Source organism: Manis javanica, chromosome 13 (genome assembly GCF_040802235.1).
Source record: "Manis javanica isolate MJ-LG chromosome 13, MJ_LKY, whole genome shotgun sequence".
In the NCBI taxonomy this organism is placed as follows: Eukaryota; Metazoa; Chordata; class Mammalia; order Pholidota; family Manidae; genus Manis; species Manis javanica.
This window is the reverse complement of record NC_133168.1, coordinates 56,755,316-56,772,694: the sequence shown is the minus strand read 5'-3', so window position 1 is coordinate 56,772,694 and position 17,379 is coordinate 56,755,316. Positions and strand designations below refer to the sequence as shown.

The 17,379-nt window shown below is 39.5% G+C and overlaps 1 protein-coding gene across 1 annotated transcript; it reads left to right on the top strand.

Annotated features, from left to right (window-relative positions):
- Window positions 1–1,978: 1,978 nt before the first annotated feature.
- Window positions 1,979–16,127, top strand: PERP (p53 apoptosis effector related to PMP22). Its single transcript, XM_017665317.3, has 3 exons — window positions 1,979–2,304; window positions 11,487–11,627; window positions 14,675–16,127. The coding sequence occupies exons 1-3, from the start codon at window positions 2,091–2,093 to the stop codon at window positions 14,899–14,901; spliced, it is 582 nt and encodes a 193-aa protein (XP_017520806.1). The 5' UTR covers window positions 1,979–2,090; the 3' UTR covers window positions 14,902–16,127.
- Window positions 16,128–17,379: the final 1,252 nt, after the last annotated feature.

Sequence of the window (17,379 nt, the reverse complement as noted above, 5' to 3'; positions counted from 1 at the left end):
TGCTCATATGGAATTTCCTCCTTATAAACATAAAAAGGCCCCTTTCCAATCTTATTAGAGTGGGAAAATATATGAAAGTCATCTCCACCATCATTAACGCTTAGGTGTGGCTCTTTATGTGCAGGCACTATCCTGAACAAGGCCTGTATTAGCTTTTTTAATACTCATTACAACACTATGGGGCGAGCACTATCCATTTTATAGATGAGGAAACTGAGGCACAAAGAAGTTAAGTGGCCCAATGTCACACAACTAGTTTGAAAAAAGATCTGAATCTGGTCTAACTGGTTTCACCTTCTGTATGTAAGTCATGTAAATACGTTCCTGTTGGAACCAAACCAGGGTGAGTTTAGTCTCCTCCAGAAATTCTCACTTTCCTTGCTTTCACCTCAACAGCAATAAGCTCTTTTCCTAAGTGTATTGGAAGAAGAAAAATAAGTTATATTTAGTCCATAATTATTCAGAGATGTTAAGATACCAATGAAACTCAGTCTGAAACCGCTTTGCTCATGATCAGTACTGTCTTATTTGTAAGAATATGACTTTTTTTCTCACAAATATATTATATGCAGTTAATTAAATGTTTTCATTACTGTTGAGAACCTGGAGAGTATATTTTCTTTAACAATCTACACTGCATGCTGTTAATTCTCCATGGAATACCCCCTATTAATGCTATTCTTTGAAAGTGAAAATATTTGTCTCTAATGAAAATATGTGAACTTGACTTCTGTAAAATTAAGGTTGGGGAAAATCTTTCACGTGGTTTCAGACACTCATTTTCTCAGTACTTAATTTTTTTGTCCTCAAAAATTGCCAGAGAATTAGCTAAGAAAAATAATATTCTGTTTCTATTGAGGACTAAATGTTAATAAGCTTTGCTAAGTATTTCCCACATCTTTCATATCAAATTAATCAAAAAGGCAAGGGATTGAGAAGAAATTTTGGAGGTACAAAGTAAGATATGACTCTCCTTGAATGTTTTTCATCATTTGCCCAAGGCCACCCTGGTGCCTGACACCAAGGTTTTGTTTCTCTTCAGTCCCTCTCCAGGGTGCCCCCCACCTTCACTACCACACCTGCAGGGTCAGAGTGGTGACAGAAACAGGGCCAGGACGCTGGTAGTGGGATTTTAGGTGCTGGTTGCATGCTATCCTATAGTTGTTATTTGGAGAAATCTCAAATAGTAAATGAGAGGAGTAAAGGAGGGTTTCACTAGGTAAGACATTTGTGATAGGGAGTAGACTCAGCAGACAGGACCTGAGGGTGTCTGAGGCAGCTAGACAAATCACTTCCAAGACTCAAGTGGGCATCTGCTAAAATCAGTGTGTCCAAGATGTTCATTGAGTTCCCTTTAAGATCCAGAAACGGTGCTAGACACCAGGGATACACAGTTAAATAAAACAAGGTCTCCGCTGTCAACGACCTGGTGATCCAGCGGAAAGACAGGCCTGTAAACAGATAAGCATATGAACGGAGCCCTGGTACAAGGTACAAAGGTGGAGCCAGGAGGAAGGGCCCACCTCCGCCAGGGACGGTCCGGGTCGGGCTCCTGGGTTTGGCACAGGCATTCGATGGAGGGCAGTACTGACCCGCGCGTACACTTTGAACATCCTTCTCAAACTGCTTGAAACTTAAATATGGTATTGTTGAAAATCAGACCATTATCCGCCATCAGGGGTTAGTTAGCTGGTGTTAAGCAGATAAAAACGTGTACACCTTGAAGCACTGAGAAGAAAAACATCTGGTGCGACTGGATCAAGTCGGAGGGTTTCATATGAGGCTGGGGAAGCGCAGAGGCGCGCGGGGCCGCACCGGGCCGCTCCGGGCAGGGTTAAGCGCCCCCACACCCGGTGTAACCCGAGCCGGCACCGCCTCTCCCCTTGCGCCCCGGCCCGGCGGGGCAGGTCGGGGCGGCGCGCTCTGACTCACCGGAATCTAGGTGGGGCCCGCGCGCCCCGAGCCGCGTCCGCCCGGGAGCCGCCTCCCCGCGGCCTCTTCCCTTTTGTCCCGCTGCCCGCGCTCGCCCGCCACTTTCCGCCAGCGTCCGAGCCCCGCGCGCTCCTCTCGTCCGCGCCACCCCCGTCGAGATGCTGCGCTGCGGCCTGGCCTGCGAGCGCTGCAGGTGGATCCTGCCCATGCTCCTGCTCAGCGCCATTGCCTTCGACATCGTCGCGCTGGCCGGCCGCGGCTGGCTGCAGTCGAGCAACCATCAGGAGACGTCCTCGCTGTGGTGGCGATGCTGGCAAGAGGGCGGCGGCAGCGGGTCCTTCGAGGAGGGCTGCCAGAGCCTCATGGAGTATGGTGAGTAGCGCCGCCGCCTCCGGGAAGCCCTCCGGGCAGCTGCCGCGCGGTCTCCGTCTCCCAGGGAGGGCGCCGCCTTCGGAAGCTGCCATTCGTGAAGGACAGAACAGGAGCAGGGGCTATGGGTGATTCTAACAAACCTCTTTAGAGCTTAGGTTCCTGTACCCTACATTAACAAAATAAAGCTGTGAGTGCCCAAGACCGGGCTCAACGCTGGGAGAAAACGGCCCTAATTCAAAACATGTTTTTTAAATAGGGTTTATCGGGTTCGTGCCAAAGGTGATTTTCAGCCATTTAAAAGGTTTAGGTGGGTAAATATACTGAACAAAGTATATTTTTTTGGAAACCTACTGAAATTTCTTCCCACTCCTCCTCCTCCTCTGATTCTTATGATTAAAATATAAATGTTAAAATACGTGCCTTCCCTAATGTAGGTGTATTCGTTTATGAACTATACGAAAGCAGCCCTTCTGCAATTAAAAAAGCCTTTTCAGGCAAAGTTTAGCAGGTAAGATTCAATAGATACTGCAGTCATCCGGCATCAGGTTAGTTCGTGTTAGCCTTTGTTTTAGGTGTCTTTTGGCTTAAGCGAGGCAGTTGTTTAGAAATCTTTATTTTACTCTGATTTGAAATCTAAACAGCAAACATGTCTCCTACACTAGCAAAATGAAGCAGAGTTGACAAATTTAATATATTGTTGATGGTATATTTTTCCAGGACGGGGGAGGCCTGGGTGCTTGACTTGGTAACGGCCGGGCTGGAACTGGTGCCACTCGCTCTGGAGGGTAGACGTGAGGAACTGAGGAACTGCTGGAGTCTGTTGTGTGGGGGATGTGGGACACAAAGGTTTAAGTATGAGCATAATCTGAAATTTAAAGCCAAATACTGCGGAATGGGGTCTTCCCAATTGAGTTAAATAGTTTAAAACTGAGAAGTAAGGCGTCTCTGCCAATTTTTCATTCTCTGATAGGACCTTTGGCTGGATTCTTTATGTCGAAGTGACCCAGACCCCCCAGCAAGACTCTTCGTACTTGTGGTTCTGGGGCCCTGTATCCCAGGCTTGGTTCTGTATCTTACCTACCATGGAATTGTCTGAAATATTCCTACCAGGAGCTTTCTGACAAAAGGAAACATGGTCCTCATTAGCTGGCAATAAAATGTAAAGACTGCATGGAATTCCTTCTTTCTTTCAAGGTTGTGTTTTTTCTCTTTTAAAACACAAACAGCAGCCCTGCCAGGATTTGTATTATCCCAAGTCTTTAGGGATGTTACAAGAAATTAATGTCTTTGAAATAATATGTTATCTTTTAGTTAAAAAGCACTGGAACTCAGACCCTTGTAGGGAACTTACAGGTCTGCTTTAAAAGGCGTGTTTTTAAACAGACTCGGTAATCACACCTCACTGGAAAGACTGATACACACCCAAACAATACTCAGCAATCCTCCACATATGAAGAAGGTTAGTGTGCAGATAGGAGAGGGTGCGGGCAGAGCTATGATCAGCCAGCCACTGTTCCTGGGACATGATCTGACCTGCAAGGCTGTGGCTGTAACCACAGCCCTCTTGTGAAACCTGCACAAGGCAGTTTTTATTTTTCATGACTTGCAGGATGAGCTCATTGTCCTAGGGTGTGGCTTTTCCAGCCTCCCACTGATAGGTGCCTTGTATATGGAGGGAATCAGCAGGTTGTGTTTCTTAATTTTTTAATTAGATGGAAATCCAAAGCATTCGCTCTTTTAACTGTGAAGAAAACACTGATCCAATATATTGCTTATATTTCAGTATGATATAGAAATTGGTTTTTGGAAAAGTTGTTTTCCAAGTGAATCTTGAAAAATCTATTATTACCGTTATGATGCAGCAAGACTGATTCTCATAAATGATTTTCTTACATCCTAGTTTAGTTATTCCCATGACCTTTGCAAAGATAATTACTGCCAGTAATGGGTGAGATACAGTTTTTGCTCAAGATCTGGAATCATAGCATGAATCCAGGATCCACTTTAATGAGGTGACCCTGAGAAGAAAAAAATGGATGCGAATTCTCTGGAGAGGCCCATCTAAGGTTACTGTAGGCAAAGATGAATTGGAGTGTTTATTATACTTCGTTCCAACTCTGGACTCAGCTAGTTTTGTCTCACAAGTATGGAAATTATACATTCCTGCAGTAGGCTATCTCTGAGCTTTTGAGATTTTCAGATAGCCTCCATAAGGCCTTGTCAAAAATAATATGTTTACATGAGGTCATACTTTATCTGAAATGTAGTAAGTAGTTTACATATGTATAAACACTCCCACATATGTACAATGAATAAGGCTTCTATTAAAATGATAACTCAATATAGGGAATTGAGTGTGTATATCCATTTTTTGGCACGGTACTTCTTGGTATGTACTAAAAAATAAATGTTGTGTTTTACCATTTTATTAAGAAAACATGCCTTTTTATTACAAAGTGCTTGTAAACTCTTTTACAAGTTCATATTCATAACATTAATATGGTCGTTTTGGTATTCAAGACACAAGTTATTCCTGGCAAGTATTGGCAATAATACTAAATACTATAGATTTTTTTTATACAGGCAAGTAGTTCTTTAGAATTTTTAAAAAATCAGAATATTATATTTTTCACTGTTAACACTTTAAAAATAAATTTCAGAGGATCATATCACCTCATTTTCCCTCATAACTGAGTCAAATTATTACACTGAATATTTTCTTTTACATGATAATAAATACCCTATGTAACAGATACTTGTTTGAATTTTTTTAAAAAGTCATGGTTTGTATTTTTCAAAGTAGAAAATCTAGATTTAAGTATTGAAATAGTCATTCTAATATACCTATAAATAAAATGCAAAATTAAATTTGCATGTTCATGCATACCATTTTTGCACTGCCAGCACCTTTCCCCAGTTTTCAGAAAGAATACATCAGGAGGATGTTTTAAGCATCAGCAACAGATTTCAGACCCCAGGCAAACTCCAGCTTGTCAGGGTGGGGACTCTTGGGGATGCGGTTATGCACCGAGAATGACAATCGGAGTCAGTGTGGCCAGGCTGCAGAATGCTTGCACTGGATCTGAACTCATTTTTACCAAAGACATCCTTTGAATACCACCAGAATATATATAGTATTATTTTCACATGAAATTGGCCACTGATGAAGTTAAAGAATCAGAATATTACATAAAATAGTTTTAGATCATTTAGCCCTTTGGTTCTTAAATGTACAGGAAATGAGAAAAATAAGTACAAAGTGAACAGGTTTGTATTAGGCTAAATTCAACTTAAAGGATTTCATTTTGAGATTATGCTTTTGTGGCTGGCTTTTTGTGGCAGCATGAAGTATTAAAATGCTCTCATTTCATGGAAATTAGGCATTAGTAGACAGGTTACTTTTTGCGAGTGCATGTTCCCATCCTTGCTTAGCAAAATAAAAGTTGGCCACTGTTGATTTCTATAATTAAAAAACATAGATGTATTTTTTAAATAAAATCTAGAAACCCAGGAACCAGTGATCTAGGCCATTTGTTGCACTTAGCATAACCAACTGAGAGCCTCAGTCCCTTTTTCATGCCCTGACTTGTCTTCTTCCTTATAAACGGAGACAGACTCCCAGATTACAAAATTAGGAGTGGAATGCACCTAACAGCAATTTGACCAAAGCCCCACTATCAGCACCACGGACGACTACACTGAGCTTCTCCCCTTTGTCCGGCAACTTAATTCCGTTCCCTGGATGATGCAGTTTGAAAGTACTTAACTTCTCTTATACCAACGGAACTGAAATGTGCTTCCCTGTAAATGCTACTTTCCAGCCTTCTTCCATTGGACAGACTTTCAACTATTTGCGGGTAGATCCCAAATTCCCTGCTAGTTCTCTTGTCTCAATTTGGGGTACAATTCCCTGTTTTCATATCTTCCTGTGTAGGATGATTTCCCCACTAAGACCACAAAGGGGTAAAGTCTCTTGGTTCTACAAAAACACAAGAGTAAATAGTTACCATCTGGCTCAGTTTCAGGGGAGACTGGAGAGCCCTGAAGACTCTCACAGCCACCACGGAATGCTTTCCCACATGGCCCTGCCGCTCCTCTACTGCCTGCCTTCTAAAACTTCGCAGAATCGCTTCTTTAAGTGCAGACTTTTTTGGAGACCTGTTAGGAGTTGTCCTCCAGGTTTTTGCTACTCAAAGTGTTGCCGAGCAGCAGTATCAGCATTATTTGGGAGGTTCCTGGACTATCGTCCCTGGCCCTGCCTGCTGAATCAGAATCTGCATTTTAACAGGATCCCCAGGTGATTTGAAAGCACTTAAGTTCCAGAAACCCTGGCCTATATGATTGCAGATGATCTCAGTGAACATGCACAATCTTTTTAATATATCATCCACCTATGATTATATTTATCTGTAGATAGAATTTAAAAAATTTTTTCAATTATGGATTTATCCAGTTTTCAGTTCTGCCTGGATGTGACATAAAGAACCCTATAGAAAAAATGAGCTCTGAATCACTAGGCAGGGCCTTCATGGTGTTTGTAGATGACTCCTTTGTTCTGGAAAGGGACACTGCTCTATTTGGGTGACAGGTTAGTGTCTGCAGGGCCCTGAGTAAGGGACTAGGCCAAATGCTGTTTTGGTCAATGTTTGGGGCTCATGTAAAACTACTGAAGAATGTGTAAAACTACTGAAGAATGTAGCAAGCACATTAAAAGAAATACTAACTTTGGGGGAAAAATTAGTGACAGTCTCCAAAATATTACCTAAAACTTTAATTGTCTTAAAAGTCTTTTTTTTTCTTTTTTTTCTTTTTTAGTTTTCACAAGCTTCAGATTGATTTGTTGTTTCTAGTTTGACATTCAAGTTCCTTATTTTTTACCTTGTCTCTTTTCCTGTCCATTGACCTTACTGGTCTTCTCCTGGCTGCACTTGCCTTGCAACTTTGTGTGTTCATACATCAGCTTTGGAGAAAAGATACGGCATTTTCTTCACATCAAAAACTTAAAACCCTCTCTTAGGAAAAACTCCGAATTTCATTAATGACCTTTGAATGGTTTTTATGTTCTTGAATCTTTGCAAGTGATAGCAAAATTCTGTAAACTGTTGTTCATCTAAATGGATCTTTAGTGATCTTATTTAAAAGTGGATTTCTCCACTGCTGGTTTCCTTGATAACATGAACTTCTGCAGCTGGCACTTTATGAAAATAAACTCAGGACACAACAGATTATATATAGAATGCTGAACTGTTCTTTCCTTAAGGAAACAAAACAAAAAGCACTCCTACACACAAACACAGAACCTATTTACGTAGGGTGCTGTGGGCTTTTGTGGCCTCAATTCAGAGAATGATAATTGACAGTGGGACTTTCTCCACTCTCTTACACATACAATTAAGAAAGGCAATAAAATTTAGTATGTAAAATAATGGAAGGACAGACTTGTCTTTAGAAGAGATAAACATGAACAGTCTGCCTTCCAAGACCTGAGGACCATCTGTTGAATCATGGAAGACGTAGTTTTAGGGTAAGTTGTCAAAGTTGACATTTTCCACTGGGGTTTGTAAATATGTTATAATTTATACTGTTGTATAATATAAAATAAAAACAGCTCCCAAAAGGACTGGGTAAATTTGTAGGTACTAGGCTCATTCTGGATAACTGAGACCAAAGCAACTTAGGATTCAGACTTATCTTAACTTTTTGAAATGTATGTCATGGTTAAGTGCTGAGTCGGAAGTCCATGGCTGTGGGTCCCCTTCTCAGGCAGAGTATTAGGCTGGGAGGACCCTGCTCAGACCTGGTAGGCTCAGTTCATCATGCAATAAAATAGTCACTGATCTGGATTTATCAACCAGGATCTTATAAACCATGCCAAGATTTCTACCTTAATGGGTAGCTAAATGATTCAGAGTAGGTGTTTCCATGCTATGGGAGCAGGTTTTACACATTCTACTTCCAGGGCAGCCCTTCTTAAGACACGATGTTGCTTAATTTTCCATTTTGATTTTCTTTAGACTCAGCATTTCAAATAAGCAAGACACCGGCTGATTTAACATATAATAGGAAAAGTTCTTAAAATGGTGTGTATTTATATTTATGTTCCTAGGCTAGGTGAATTGGTTTGCTATTTCTTTTGTTTAATTCAAGTACTTGAAACTACATGTAAATTATACCTCAGCTATAACATTAGAGGATGTAATAATAGCAATAATCTGCTTGTTACTAATCTTCCTCAGATATACAGGAAAAATAATTTGTATTACTGTTTATAGCAACATCATACGTAATTTATTTAGCCACAGTTTTAAAACCTTAATCTGTGATTGTCAAAGTTTAGTCATGAAATGTATGCTTTGCTAGAAAGTTTTTCCTGTTTTTATTGAAAACTCACATTCTACTATGCAATTAATTTCCATTATGTTTACATTCTACTGTGTGCTTATATAGGTATGTGGCCTTTCACTGGAGTTTCTAACCTGTGAACTCAACTTAAAAAGAAACATTAATATCTACTTATTTGAATTTAATGATTGGATTTAATAATTGAGTTTAATGATTGGCAGTAGCCATAAACATCTATGGGAGTCAGACTGTAATTGACAACAGGTCACATACTGAAACTTATATGCTCTTTTTGGGCAGTGCTGCATCTGTTTTTATTAGGAATTTAACCATCTATCTTACTTGGCCTCAAACTTCAGTGTGGATTAGGAAAATGCTAGGAAAATTCAGATTCCTGGGCATGACCTCTCCAGCTCTGATTCTGTGGGTTGGGTGGGAGGCACTGGAATCTGTATTCTTAAGGGCACCACAGACGATTTTGACTCCGTGGTCTCTGGGCTAGACTTTGAGGTGATCTGATTAATTAATGTCTCCCAAAGCATAGTTCCCTTACTTAAAGGACAAAACAAAAGTGATAAAAGAGACTTAACCAAATTTCACACTTGCTTTATTCATTTCTATTTTAAAATAAAACATTTCTCTTTTAGCTTGCTCCTAAAATGTCTTATAGGTCTTATAGGAAGAGCAAGATTTGGAGCAAAGTCATGACAATTATTAATATAAAATTGGGCTCACTCATGTACTGTTTCAGTCTCATTCTGACCAGTGCCACTCAGGGGTCATTTGTGGGAAAACATGGTATTTCTGAGACATAAAAATGTGTCTTCTCCTTAATAACCTATTATGCCTAGTCCTTTAAAAATCTGGAGGGAGAGAGGGGTTGAGGACAGGAACAGGGGAACTTAGCCCAGGTTTGTCTGTAACAGGTGAAGGTATGAACATGCAGTGGGTAATGGAGGAACAATCTCTGTGGGATGGTGCAGAACCGTGCAAATGTAGAATCAAGTGGAAACTGGAGGTACTAGAGAAAAGTTGTAGGAATACACGAGGAACTTTTGAACAGTGAAGACTGGTGAATTAAGAGCTCTGTGGCTTCACACAAGGGCTCTTCCCCTCAGAATAATCTTGAAATAAGGCATTTTTAGCATTGGTTAAGAGATTTGTAGACTGACAGTGACTAATCAGTGGCAGAGGCAGGAAGGGTATAAGTGAGATTCAGCTGCCTTTGAAGCCCTTGCTCTTTCTGTGGTGCCCTCTCTTTAACTTTGACCAATTGAATGACCTAGAATTAAGAAAAGACACATTTGTCACATGAGTTGTGCTGGCATAGGAGTAAAACCAGGGCAGAGGTGCTCATGACTCTCCTTTTCAAATGCCATAAAGAGTAATAGGTAAGAGTGCAGGCTCATCCATTAATGAATGAATGGATAAATAAAATGTGGGACAGCCTGACAGTAGAATATTTTTTGGCCACAAAAAGGAAAGACAGCATGGATGAAACTTGAAAACATTACTCTAGGTGAGAGAAGATAGTCACAAAAGGCCACATAGTCTTTGATTCCATTTATATAAAACGTCCAGAATAGGCGAATTTATTAGAGACTGAAAGTGGATTAGTGATTGCAAAAAGCTGGACCAGGTGGGGAAAGGGAAATGACTTCTAAAGGATATGGGGTTTTTTGGGGGTGCTGGAAATTTTGGGATTGTAAGTGATGGTTGTGTAGCTCTGTGAAGACAATAGAAACTACTGAATTGTACACATTGAAAAGGTGAATTTTATGGTATGTAAATTATCTATTAAAAAAAGAGCCATGTTTTGGATTCAGGCAGGCTGGAAATCAAACTGCCTAAACCACTTACCAGCTGTGTAGCTACAGGCAGGTTATTTGAACTCTCAGAGTCTTAGTATGTCCTCATTTTTAAAGAAACAGTAAGAGTATGAATGTTAAAAAAATTATTGTGAGGATACAGTGAGCTAGTGTGCTCAAGTTCTTACCCTAGTACCTGGCCTTCATGAAAATTGTTACCTTTAGAGAGAAGGTTGTGTGCGAAGAGATTTTAAAGATCAGTGCATGTGAAATACTGGGAATTATTGACTGGTATTGTTAGCCTGTTATCATGGTTCTCCCTAGAAACACAGAGTAGAATGACAGCAAGGTACATCTTCAAACCTAGACCTCTATTGCCATGCATCCTGACTGCTCGTGGGCCAGTATCAATACTTAAGAACTCTTGTGCAGAAAATTCTGAATACTTAAGAAGTTAAAACTTAGCCAAAAATTAGAAAGGTTATTTGCACCTACACTTGTTTAAAAATAGCAGCTACTTTATAATTGAATTGTTTTATTTCACTGCTTTAGTCATAAGAGTATATTTTCAATGATTATTTTTGCAGGGAACCAAACATTAATATGAAACAAAGATCCTTTTAATGGTCTTTGAACCATTTCCTAAAGAGATTGTAATTTGGATGGTTTAATACCAGAAATGCTTATTGTTGTCGTTTCATGTTAGAACTTGAGTGAACCTTTTAAATATATCTCTTTATATGGCCAATTTATGAAATGGGAAACAGTTTAGTGAAGTATAACTTTCATTTCAGAGATACAAATATTTGCCCAAAAACCGAGGGAGAAGGCATTACTGCACGGCAGTTATTAATGTCCTGCATAAGAATTGCCTCGTCTTCCCTTGAGATATGGAGATCTTAAGTATTGTCAAAAGAAAACCTGTCCTTCCACTCAGATAATTAATAGAAAAAAATTCCTATTGATGCTTTGATAGTGATTTTTAAATTTGGCATGTCTGTCTTACTAATTGCTGTTTTTTTTCCCTTGTAGCGTGGGGGAGGGCAGCCGCTGCCATGCTCTTCTGCGGCTTTATCATCCTGGTGATCTGTTTCATCCTCTCCTTCTTTGCCCTCTGTGGACCCCAAATGCTCGTCTTCCTGAGAGTGATTGGAGGCCTCCTTGCCCTGGCTGGTAAGACTGTGTAACCAGCAATTCTTCACTCATACCTTCAGTGGACATCAGTATAATAATGTCCAGTCCACAAAGAAGACCCCTGACAGTTACAGTTTGTGATCTGTTCCTTGAAAATATACCTCCAAGAGCAGAAGTAGAAGAGAGATGTTTTTCCTTTCCTCCCGCACCCCAGATAGTATTCTGTGCTCCCCATATAAGTTGGGAAGGCTTTCACTCTGCATGCCCCTATCTCTAGTAGGTGACTACATGACCAGTGACATTCATACCCTGAAGGACCAGGGCTGGGTCAGCTCTGGAATTGCAGTGTCTGCAAATATTCCCAGCACTGGCCTCCTGCGAGCCCCGTGCCGAGGGGACTGCAGTGTCCCTGAGCCATTTTACTTGTTGAAGGAGTTTTACGATCTTAGAATGTGGTGGGTCATAGAGGGTTTTCTGTGGTAGGATGGGAGACCCCGGGACTTGCTTCTCCACGGCATAGAGCCAGTGCTGCCAGGTGGGGAATTTAGTTGTGCAGGTGGGTGGGGCTCAGAGTGAACATTTATTAATGGAACATAGGAACTAGGAATCTAGGCACAAGACTTACTTGAAATTTTAGGTGGGCACCTGGCACTAGGGACGTCTGTAAAGAGGGCAGGACTCCAGCCTCACAGCTGGACTTGGATGCAGAACAGGATTTTCTGAGGGAGGGAAAAGAGAAGGTGTGGGTAAGGGCACAGCAAGGCCAAAGGTCATTTCTCAAGGTACCAACATAGGCTCATGGGACCAAAGCAGAAATCCAACTACAGACTTGGGTACAAATACTAGGTGAGTAGATGGTCATCTAGGAAACAGGTCAGAAGCCTTGTGACAAGAAGGGGTCCAAGAGATCAAGCATGAGCTGGAGGGGAAACCACATTGTGCTGGTACCCTGAAATTAGAAAAAGCGTTTGGCCGAGGCTAGGGTAGGTTGGCTGAGGGGCAAAAAGGCCCTGCTGAGAGGAAGGAGGTGGCCCCTGGAGAGCAGCCTGTGCAGGCCTAGCCCTCACCTGGACGTTTGAAGATGTCTCTTGATTGAAAATAAGATTTACTCTAGAGTTCCTCATGTTTCAGAGTTTGCTTTTGGAATAATATCTTAAAATCAGACAAGGCTTGGAATCTCAAAATATATAAGGAACCTTGTTGAATTCCATCTGTCCTTCTGATTGACTCTTTGTAGTTTAAACTTATCAGATCTCATCTAAGAAACACATTTCATACATCTTCCTTTCACAAGTCTTAGAAAACTGGATGGATACCCTTTGAAATCACCATTAGAAATAATACCCTAGGACATCAACATTCATTGAAAAACCCTGGAAGAATCATATGACCCAGCAATTCCACTTGTGGGTATATTTTCAAAAAAAATAAAAGCAGAGGCTTGAACAGATGTTTGCACCCCATGTTCATAGCATCATTTTTCAGCCCAAGTGGTCATCAGCAGATAAATGGATAAACAAAATGTGATACATGTATTCAATGGAATATTATTTAGCCATAAAAAGGAATAAAGTTTTGATATATACTACAATGTGGATCTTGAAAACAGTATATTAAGAGAAATCAGACATAGAAGGACAAATATTTTATGATTTCACTTATATAAAGTGTCTGGAATAGGCAAATTCATTGAGACAGAAATAGATTTGAGGTTAACCAGGGGTTGTACACTTCACGAATGATTAAAAGGATAAATGCTATGTTGTATATATTTTGCCACAATTAAAAACAATCCTAGCAAAACTTTTTCATCCACCTTAGCATTAAAATATTAAGATCTAGTAATGGCCATCACAAGCTGAGAGGGTTGTAGGTGTTATTGTAAAGAAAACTAGTTCTAGAGCTCTCTAACACATAAACAGCTTAATCCTGCAAAGTAAAAGTGGTGTGAGAACTACACACTCCTGGTACATTCCTGGGAGCACAGCTAACAGACCCCTTTGGGGAGAGTAGCGTCTTTATGTTACAGTGTGAAAATCTGTTCATACCCTATGACCTGGCACGGTACCCATGAAATACAAGTACAAAAAATGAGTAACCTAGTCTAGCATGTGCATTCTCATCATAACTTGTGGAATTACACATTATCACTGTAAAAGACTGCAAAAGTAGATTAATTTTAAGAATTGTTTAAAAATGTTACAATAATAATTGTAATAATGTGACTCTTATACCAAAGAGTTTAGAAATTTTCCTGACATATGTTTTTCCTCATCTATCCTCCCTTACACTTTCCCAGACAACCATGATTATTCCCTCTTTTATTTCTCTCCCCCTAGCCTGGAATTCTCTCCTCTCAGCCCTCCATCTCTTCATTTCTATTTTTTCTTCAGATTTTCACCTGCTGTGCAGGTTTTTCTGGTTCTTACTAGGTCTGGTTGCCATTACTAGATCTTAATATTTTAATGCTAAGATGGACAAAAAAGTTTTACTAGGATTGTTTTTAATTGTGGCAAAGTATACACAATGATAATATATATAAAATCAATCATTCATATCATTAGTTTGTTCATTTAGTCATTCATTTATTGAGTGTTCCAATAGTGTATTCTTTTATATCAATATTGTCATTTATGCTGTATGTGTGCATGCACACATGTATGTACATGTTTATGTATTATTTCTGCTAACACTGAAAATACTAACTATGTGTTTGGCATTGGAAGTACAAAGGTGACAAAAATAGACTCTTTTTTACCGCCCTGCTTTCAGTTGCACACCACATTTTGCATCTATTACTTTAGTATGCATAATGTTTTACGTGTACTAGAGAGTGATTCTCTGTTTTTTGTCTGTATTTCATATATTCAGAATACTACTCAGTGTCAGGCATCTCACATGCAATATTCAATAGCCTTTTTGGCTTATGATTAACTAGCTTTCCCCATTCCTTTCCATTAGCCTTGTTTAAGTGGATTTAACACTTATTTAAAGACAAGAACGTAGTGGAAGAGGGAGTTAATCTGTTGTTACAGTTCATTCATTTGTGCTTGCATTCATACTTTGGGGTTATTTCTTCACTTTAGCTGTGTTCCAGATCATCTCCCTGGTAATTTACCCTGTGAAGTACACCCAGACCTTCAACCTTCATGACAACTATAACATCACTTACATCTATAACTGGGCCTACGGCTTCGGGTGGGCAGCCACAATCATCCTGATCGGCTGTGCCTTCTTCTTTTGTTGCCTACCCAACTATGAAGATGATCTCTTGGGCAATGCCAAGCCCAGGTACTTCTACACATCTGCCTAAGGTGGGGAAGGAGCAGAAGACAATTTCTGCTTCCAGGATGGATTCCAGAGGAAAAAACTGTTTTCCCCAGAGTACTTTGAACCTATTTTTGGGCAGTGTTCATATAATTAAAGTAGTCAAAATGCTAAAATAATTTGGGACACAATGTATCTTAAATGGTGTTACGGTTTCATATTCATCTTTTATATATGCTTTTGTAGAGTTAAAGAGGACTTAACTTCTTTTAACTATTATGCCAATATTTTTGTGTATCTGTCCATATCATTTATACTGCATTTGTAAAAGAATATGAATATGAAACTTAACCACTTTACAAAGTAAAAACAAGAAGGCTTCAAAGATTTAAGTAAACTGATCAAGTTTCTGTGTTTCCCAGATGGAATGAACTGGGTCTATTAAGGGCTAAGGAGAAAAGGGAGATACCGATAAAAATAAATGACCGAGTATTCTAAAAGAAATGGAAAAAAATAAATATTTTCTCTAGCCTTCAGCTACTTAAAGAAGCATAACAGCTTCTTAAATACATATCATTTGTGAGAGTTTCTAATTAGTACCCTAAATAATTATTTTGCTAAGCTTCATGTTAACTTGATAGGGCCTTTAAGAAAGTATTCTTTCATGGCCAAAGCCTGTTGCAGTAGTAAGGTCTCCTTACATAGTGAAGTGCTAAGAAATGTTCTCTTTTAAAGTGGTTTATAAGGTTGGGTGTGGGAAAATGCTACATTAACAAATCTACTGTTTGTGTCTATATGAGTAGATAGGGTTGAAAGATAGAGTGATCTAATTCATCATGATTGATAGATATGATCAGGTTGTTCAATAAGGCATTTGGAAGGTCATTCCTATTACAAAAATAACATTAAAACAGCCTAAGGAGAAGAAATGGCTTGAATTTTTCATCTCAAGTTTGACTGGGCTCTAATCATATAGACACAGCTTCTGACAGATTGCAACGATAAGCAAAAAATTAAATATAGTTGAAAACCTGGTCTTCCATGGTAAACATTTAAAACATATGATGTAAAACATGCAACAGGAGAATTCAGGGATGTGAGATTTTGCTGAAGGTCAAATGTATTATCACATGGATTATTATTATTTTTTACCATTTGTACACTGAAAGCCAAATCATTTTCTATATCAAATTGTTACTTTGTAAGTTGCAGAATAAGCAATTGCAGTTTTCATTATGAATTTTCCTAAATAAACCAGGTGTTCTAATCTTGTTTCCAGTTTGTAATTTTTTGGTTCTGCTTTTTTCCCCCCAAATCTGGGGAAGGGAGTTTTTAAAGATGCTTTGAGTGGCATAGTAAGAACATGGGATAAAATGAAAAGTTGCTTTTCCCTAGTTGTAAGGTTCTTGCTCATTTTAGTTGTCCGATACTAATTTTTGAATGAACTTTAATGGATTCTAGTAGTCTGCTTCCTGAACTTCTTCCTCAGTGGCCAATACCTAGTACACAGATATCAAATAATTATATATGTCCAGTGCTACCACCAGAGGGGAATGGAGTAAGAGTTCTGATAGGTCCAGATGCCAGGGAACATTTGTGTGGCTGAGCTGAAGGTTCATCCTCTCATTGTCCCTGACGTCTTCCTTCCTGCTTAAGGTAGGATCTTCTTCCATTAAGGTAGGTCGGCAAGTAGTCTCTTTACCTCTTTTCTCCTTGTCCACCTTCCAGGTTGGTAGTGTTTTTCCACCATGGTTGGTAAATTAGTTCTACTATGGTGTATGTAGATGTGAAGAAGGGTTGCAGAGAGGCATGGTAGGAGAATGGAGGTATTTATTCTTAGTGAATCTGTTGGCCAGCTGGTTATAGACAGCAAATTATTATTCTATGTTTTTCCAAATACAAGGTGAATGTTTCTGACCATAAATTCAAAAGAATGTAGTCTGGCTGTTTCTTTACACAAATTTAAAAAGTAAATTCTATAACAGGTAGAGGGTTTGAAGTGGCAATTCACAAGGTTAAAAATGCCATCCTTTAAAGTCGTAGCACAGCTAACTCAAGAAGATAATGGATATCTAGAGAATAAGAAACTGGGTCTCACACTATACACGAAAATGACTTTCAGATACAAGCTCTCTAAGGCAAGCACTCTTGACATTGGATTTTTTCCTGTCCAACTTTTGTCTTCCTCTCCTCAGTAAATAAATGCACATTAGAAAAATACAACTTCCTGGGACCAATGGTCTGTATTAATAGAAACATTTCAACTTGAAATGTTTGTGATGAAGACACACTAAATATCATTACTTGGGTGAACATGTTCCTCTTTTAGCCTTGTTCAAAGGTAGAGATCCTACATTCGTTGTTGGTTCCCATTCACCAGGACAGATATCTTTTTGTCATAAACAGCAGGAGAATTCAAGAGAATGTTGGAAACGAATGGATTTGAGAAACCTTCTGAAGGCCAACAGTGCCTTGCCGATTTCCCATGGTAAAGCTGAGCCTGTTTGGGCTCTGCGGTCATATT

Excerpts from the sequence above, each read along its gene's own strand:
- PERP (XM_017665317.3), top strand. The coding sequence starts at position 2,091 with ATGCTGCGCTGCGGCCTGGCCTGCGAGCGCTGCAGGTGGATCCTGCCC. Across the intron at positions 2,305-11,486 it reads CCAGAGCCTCATGGAGTATG|CGTGGGGGAGGGCAGCCGCT; the intron begins GTGAGTAGCGCC and ends TTTCCCTTGTAG. Across the intron at positions 11,628-14,674 it reads AGGCCTCCTTGCCCTGGCTG|CTGTGTTCCAGATCATCTCC; the intron begins GTAAGACTGTGT and ends TCTTCACTTTAG.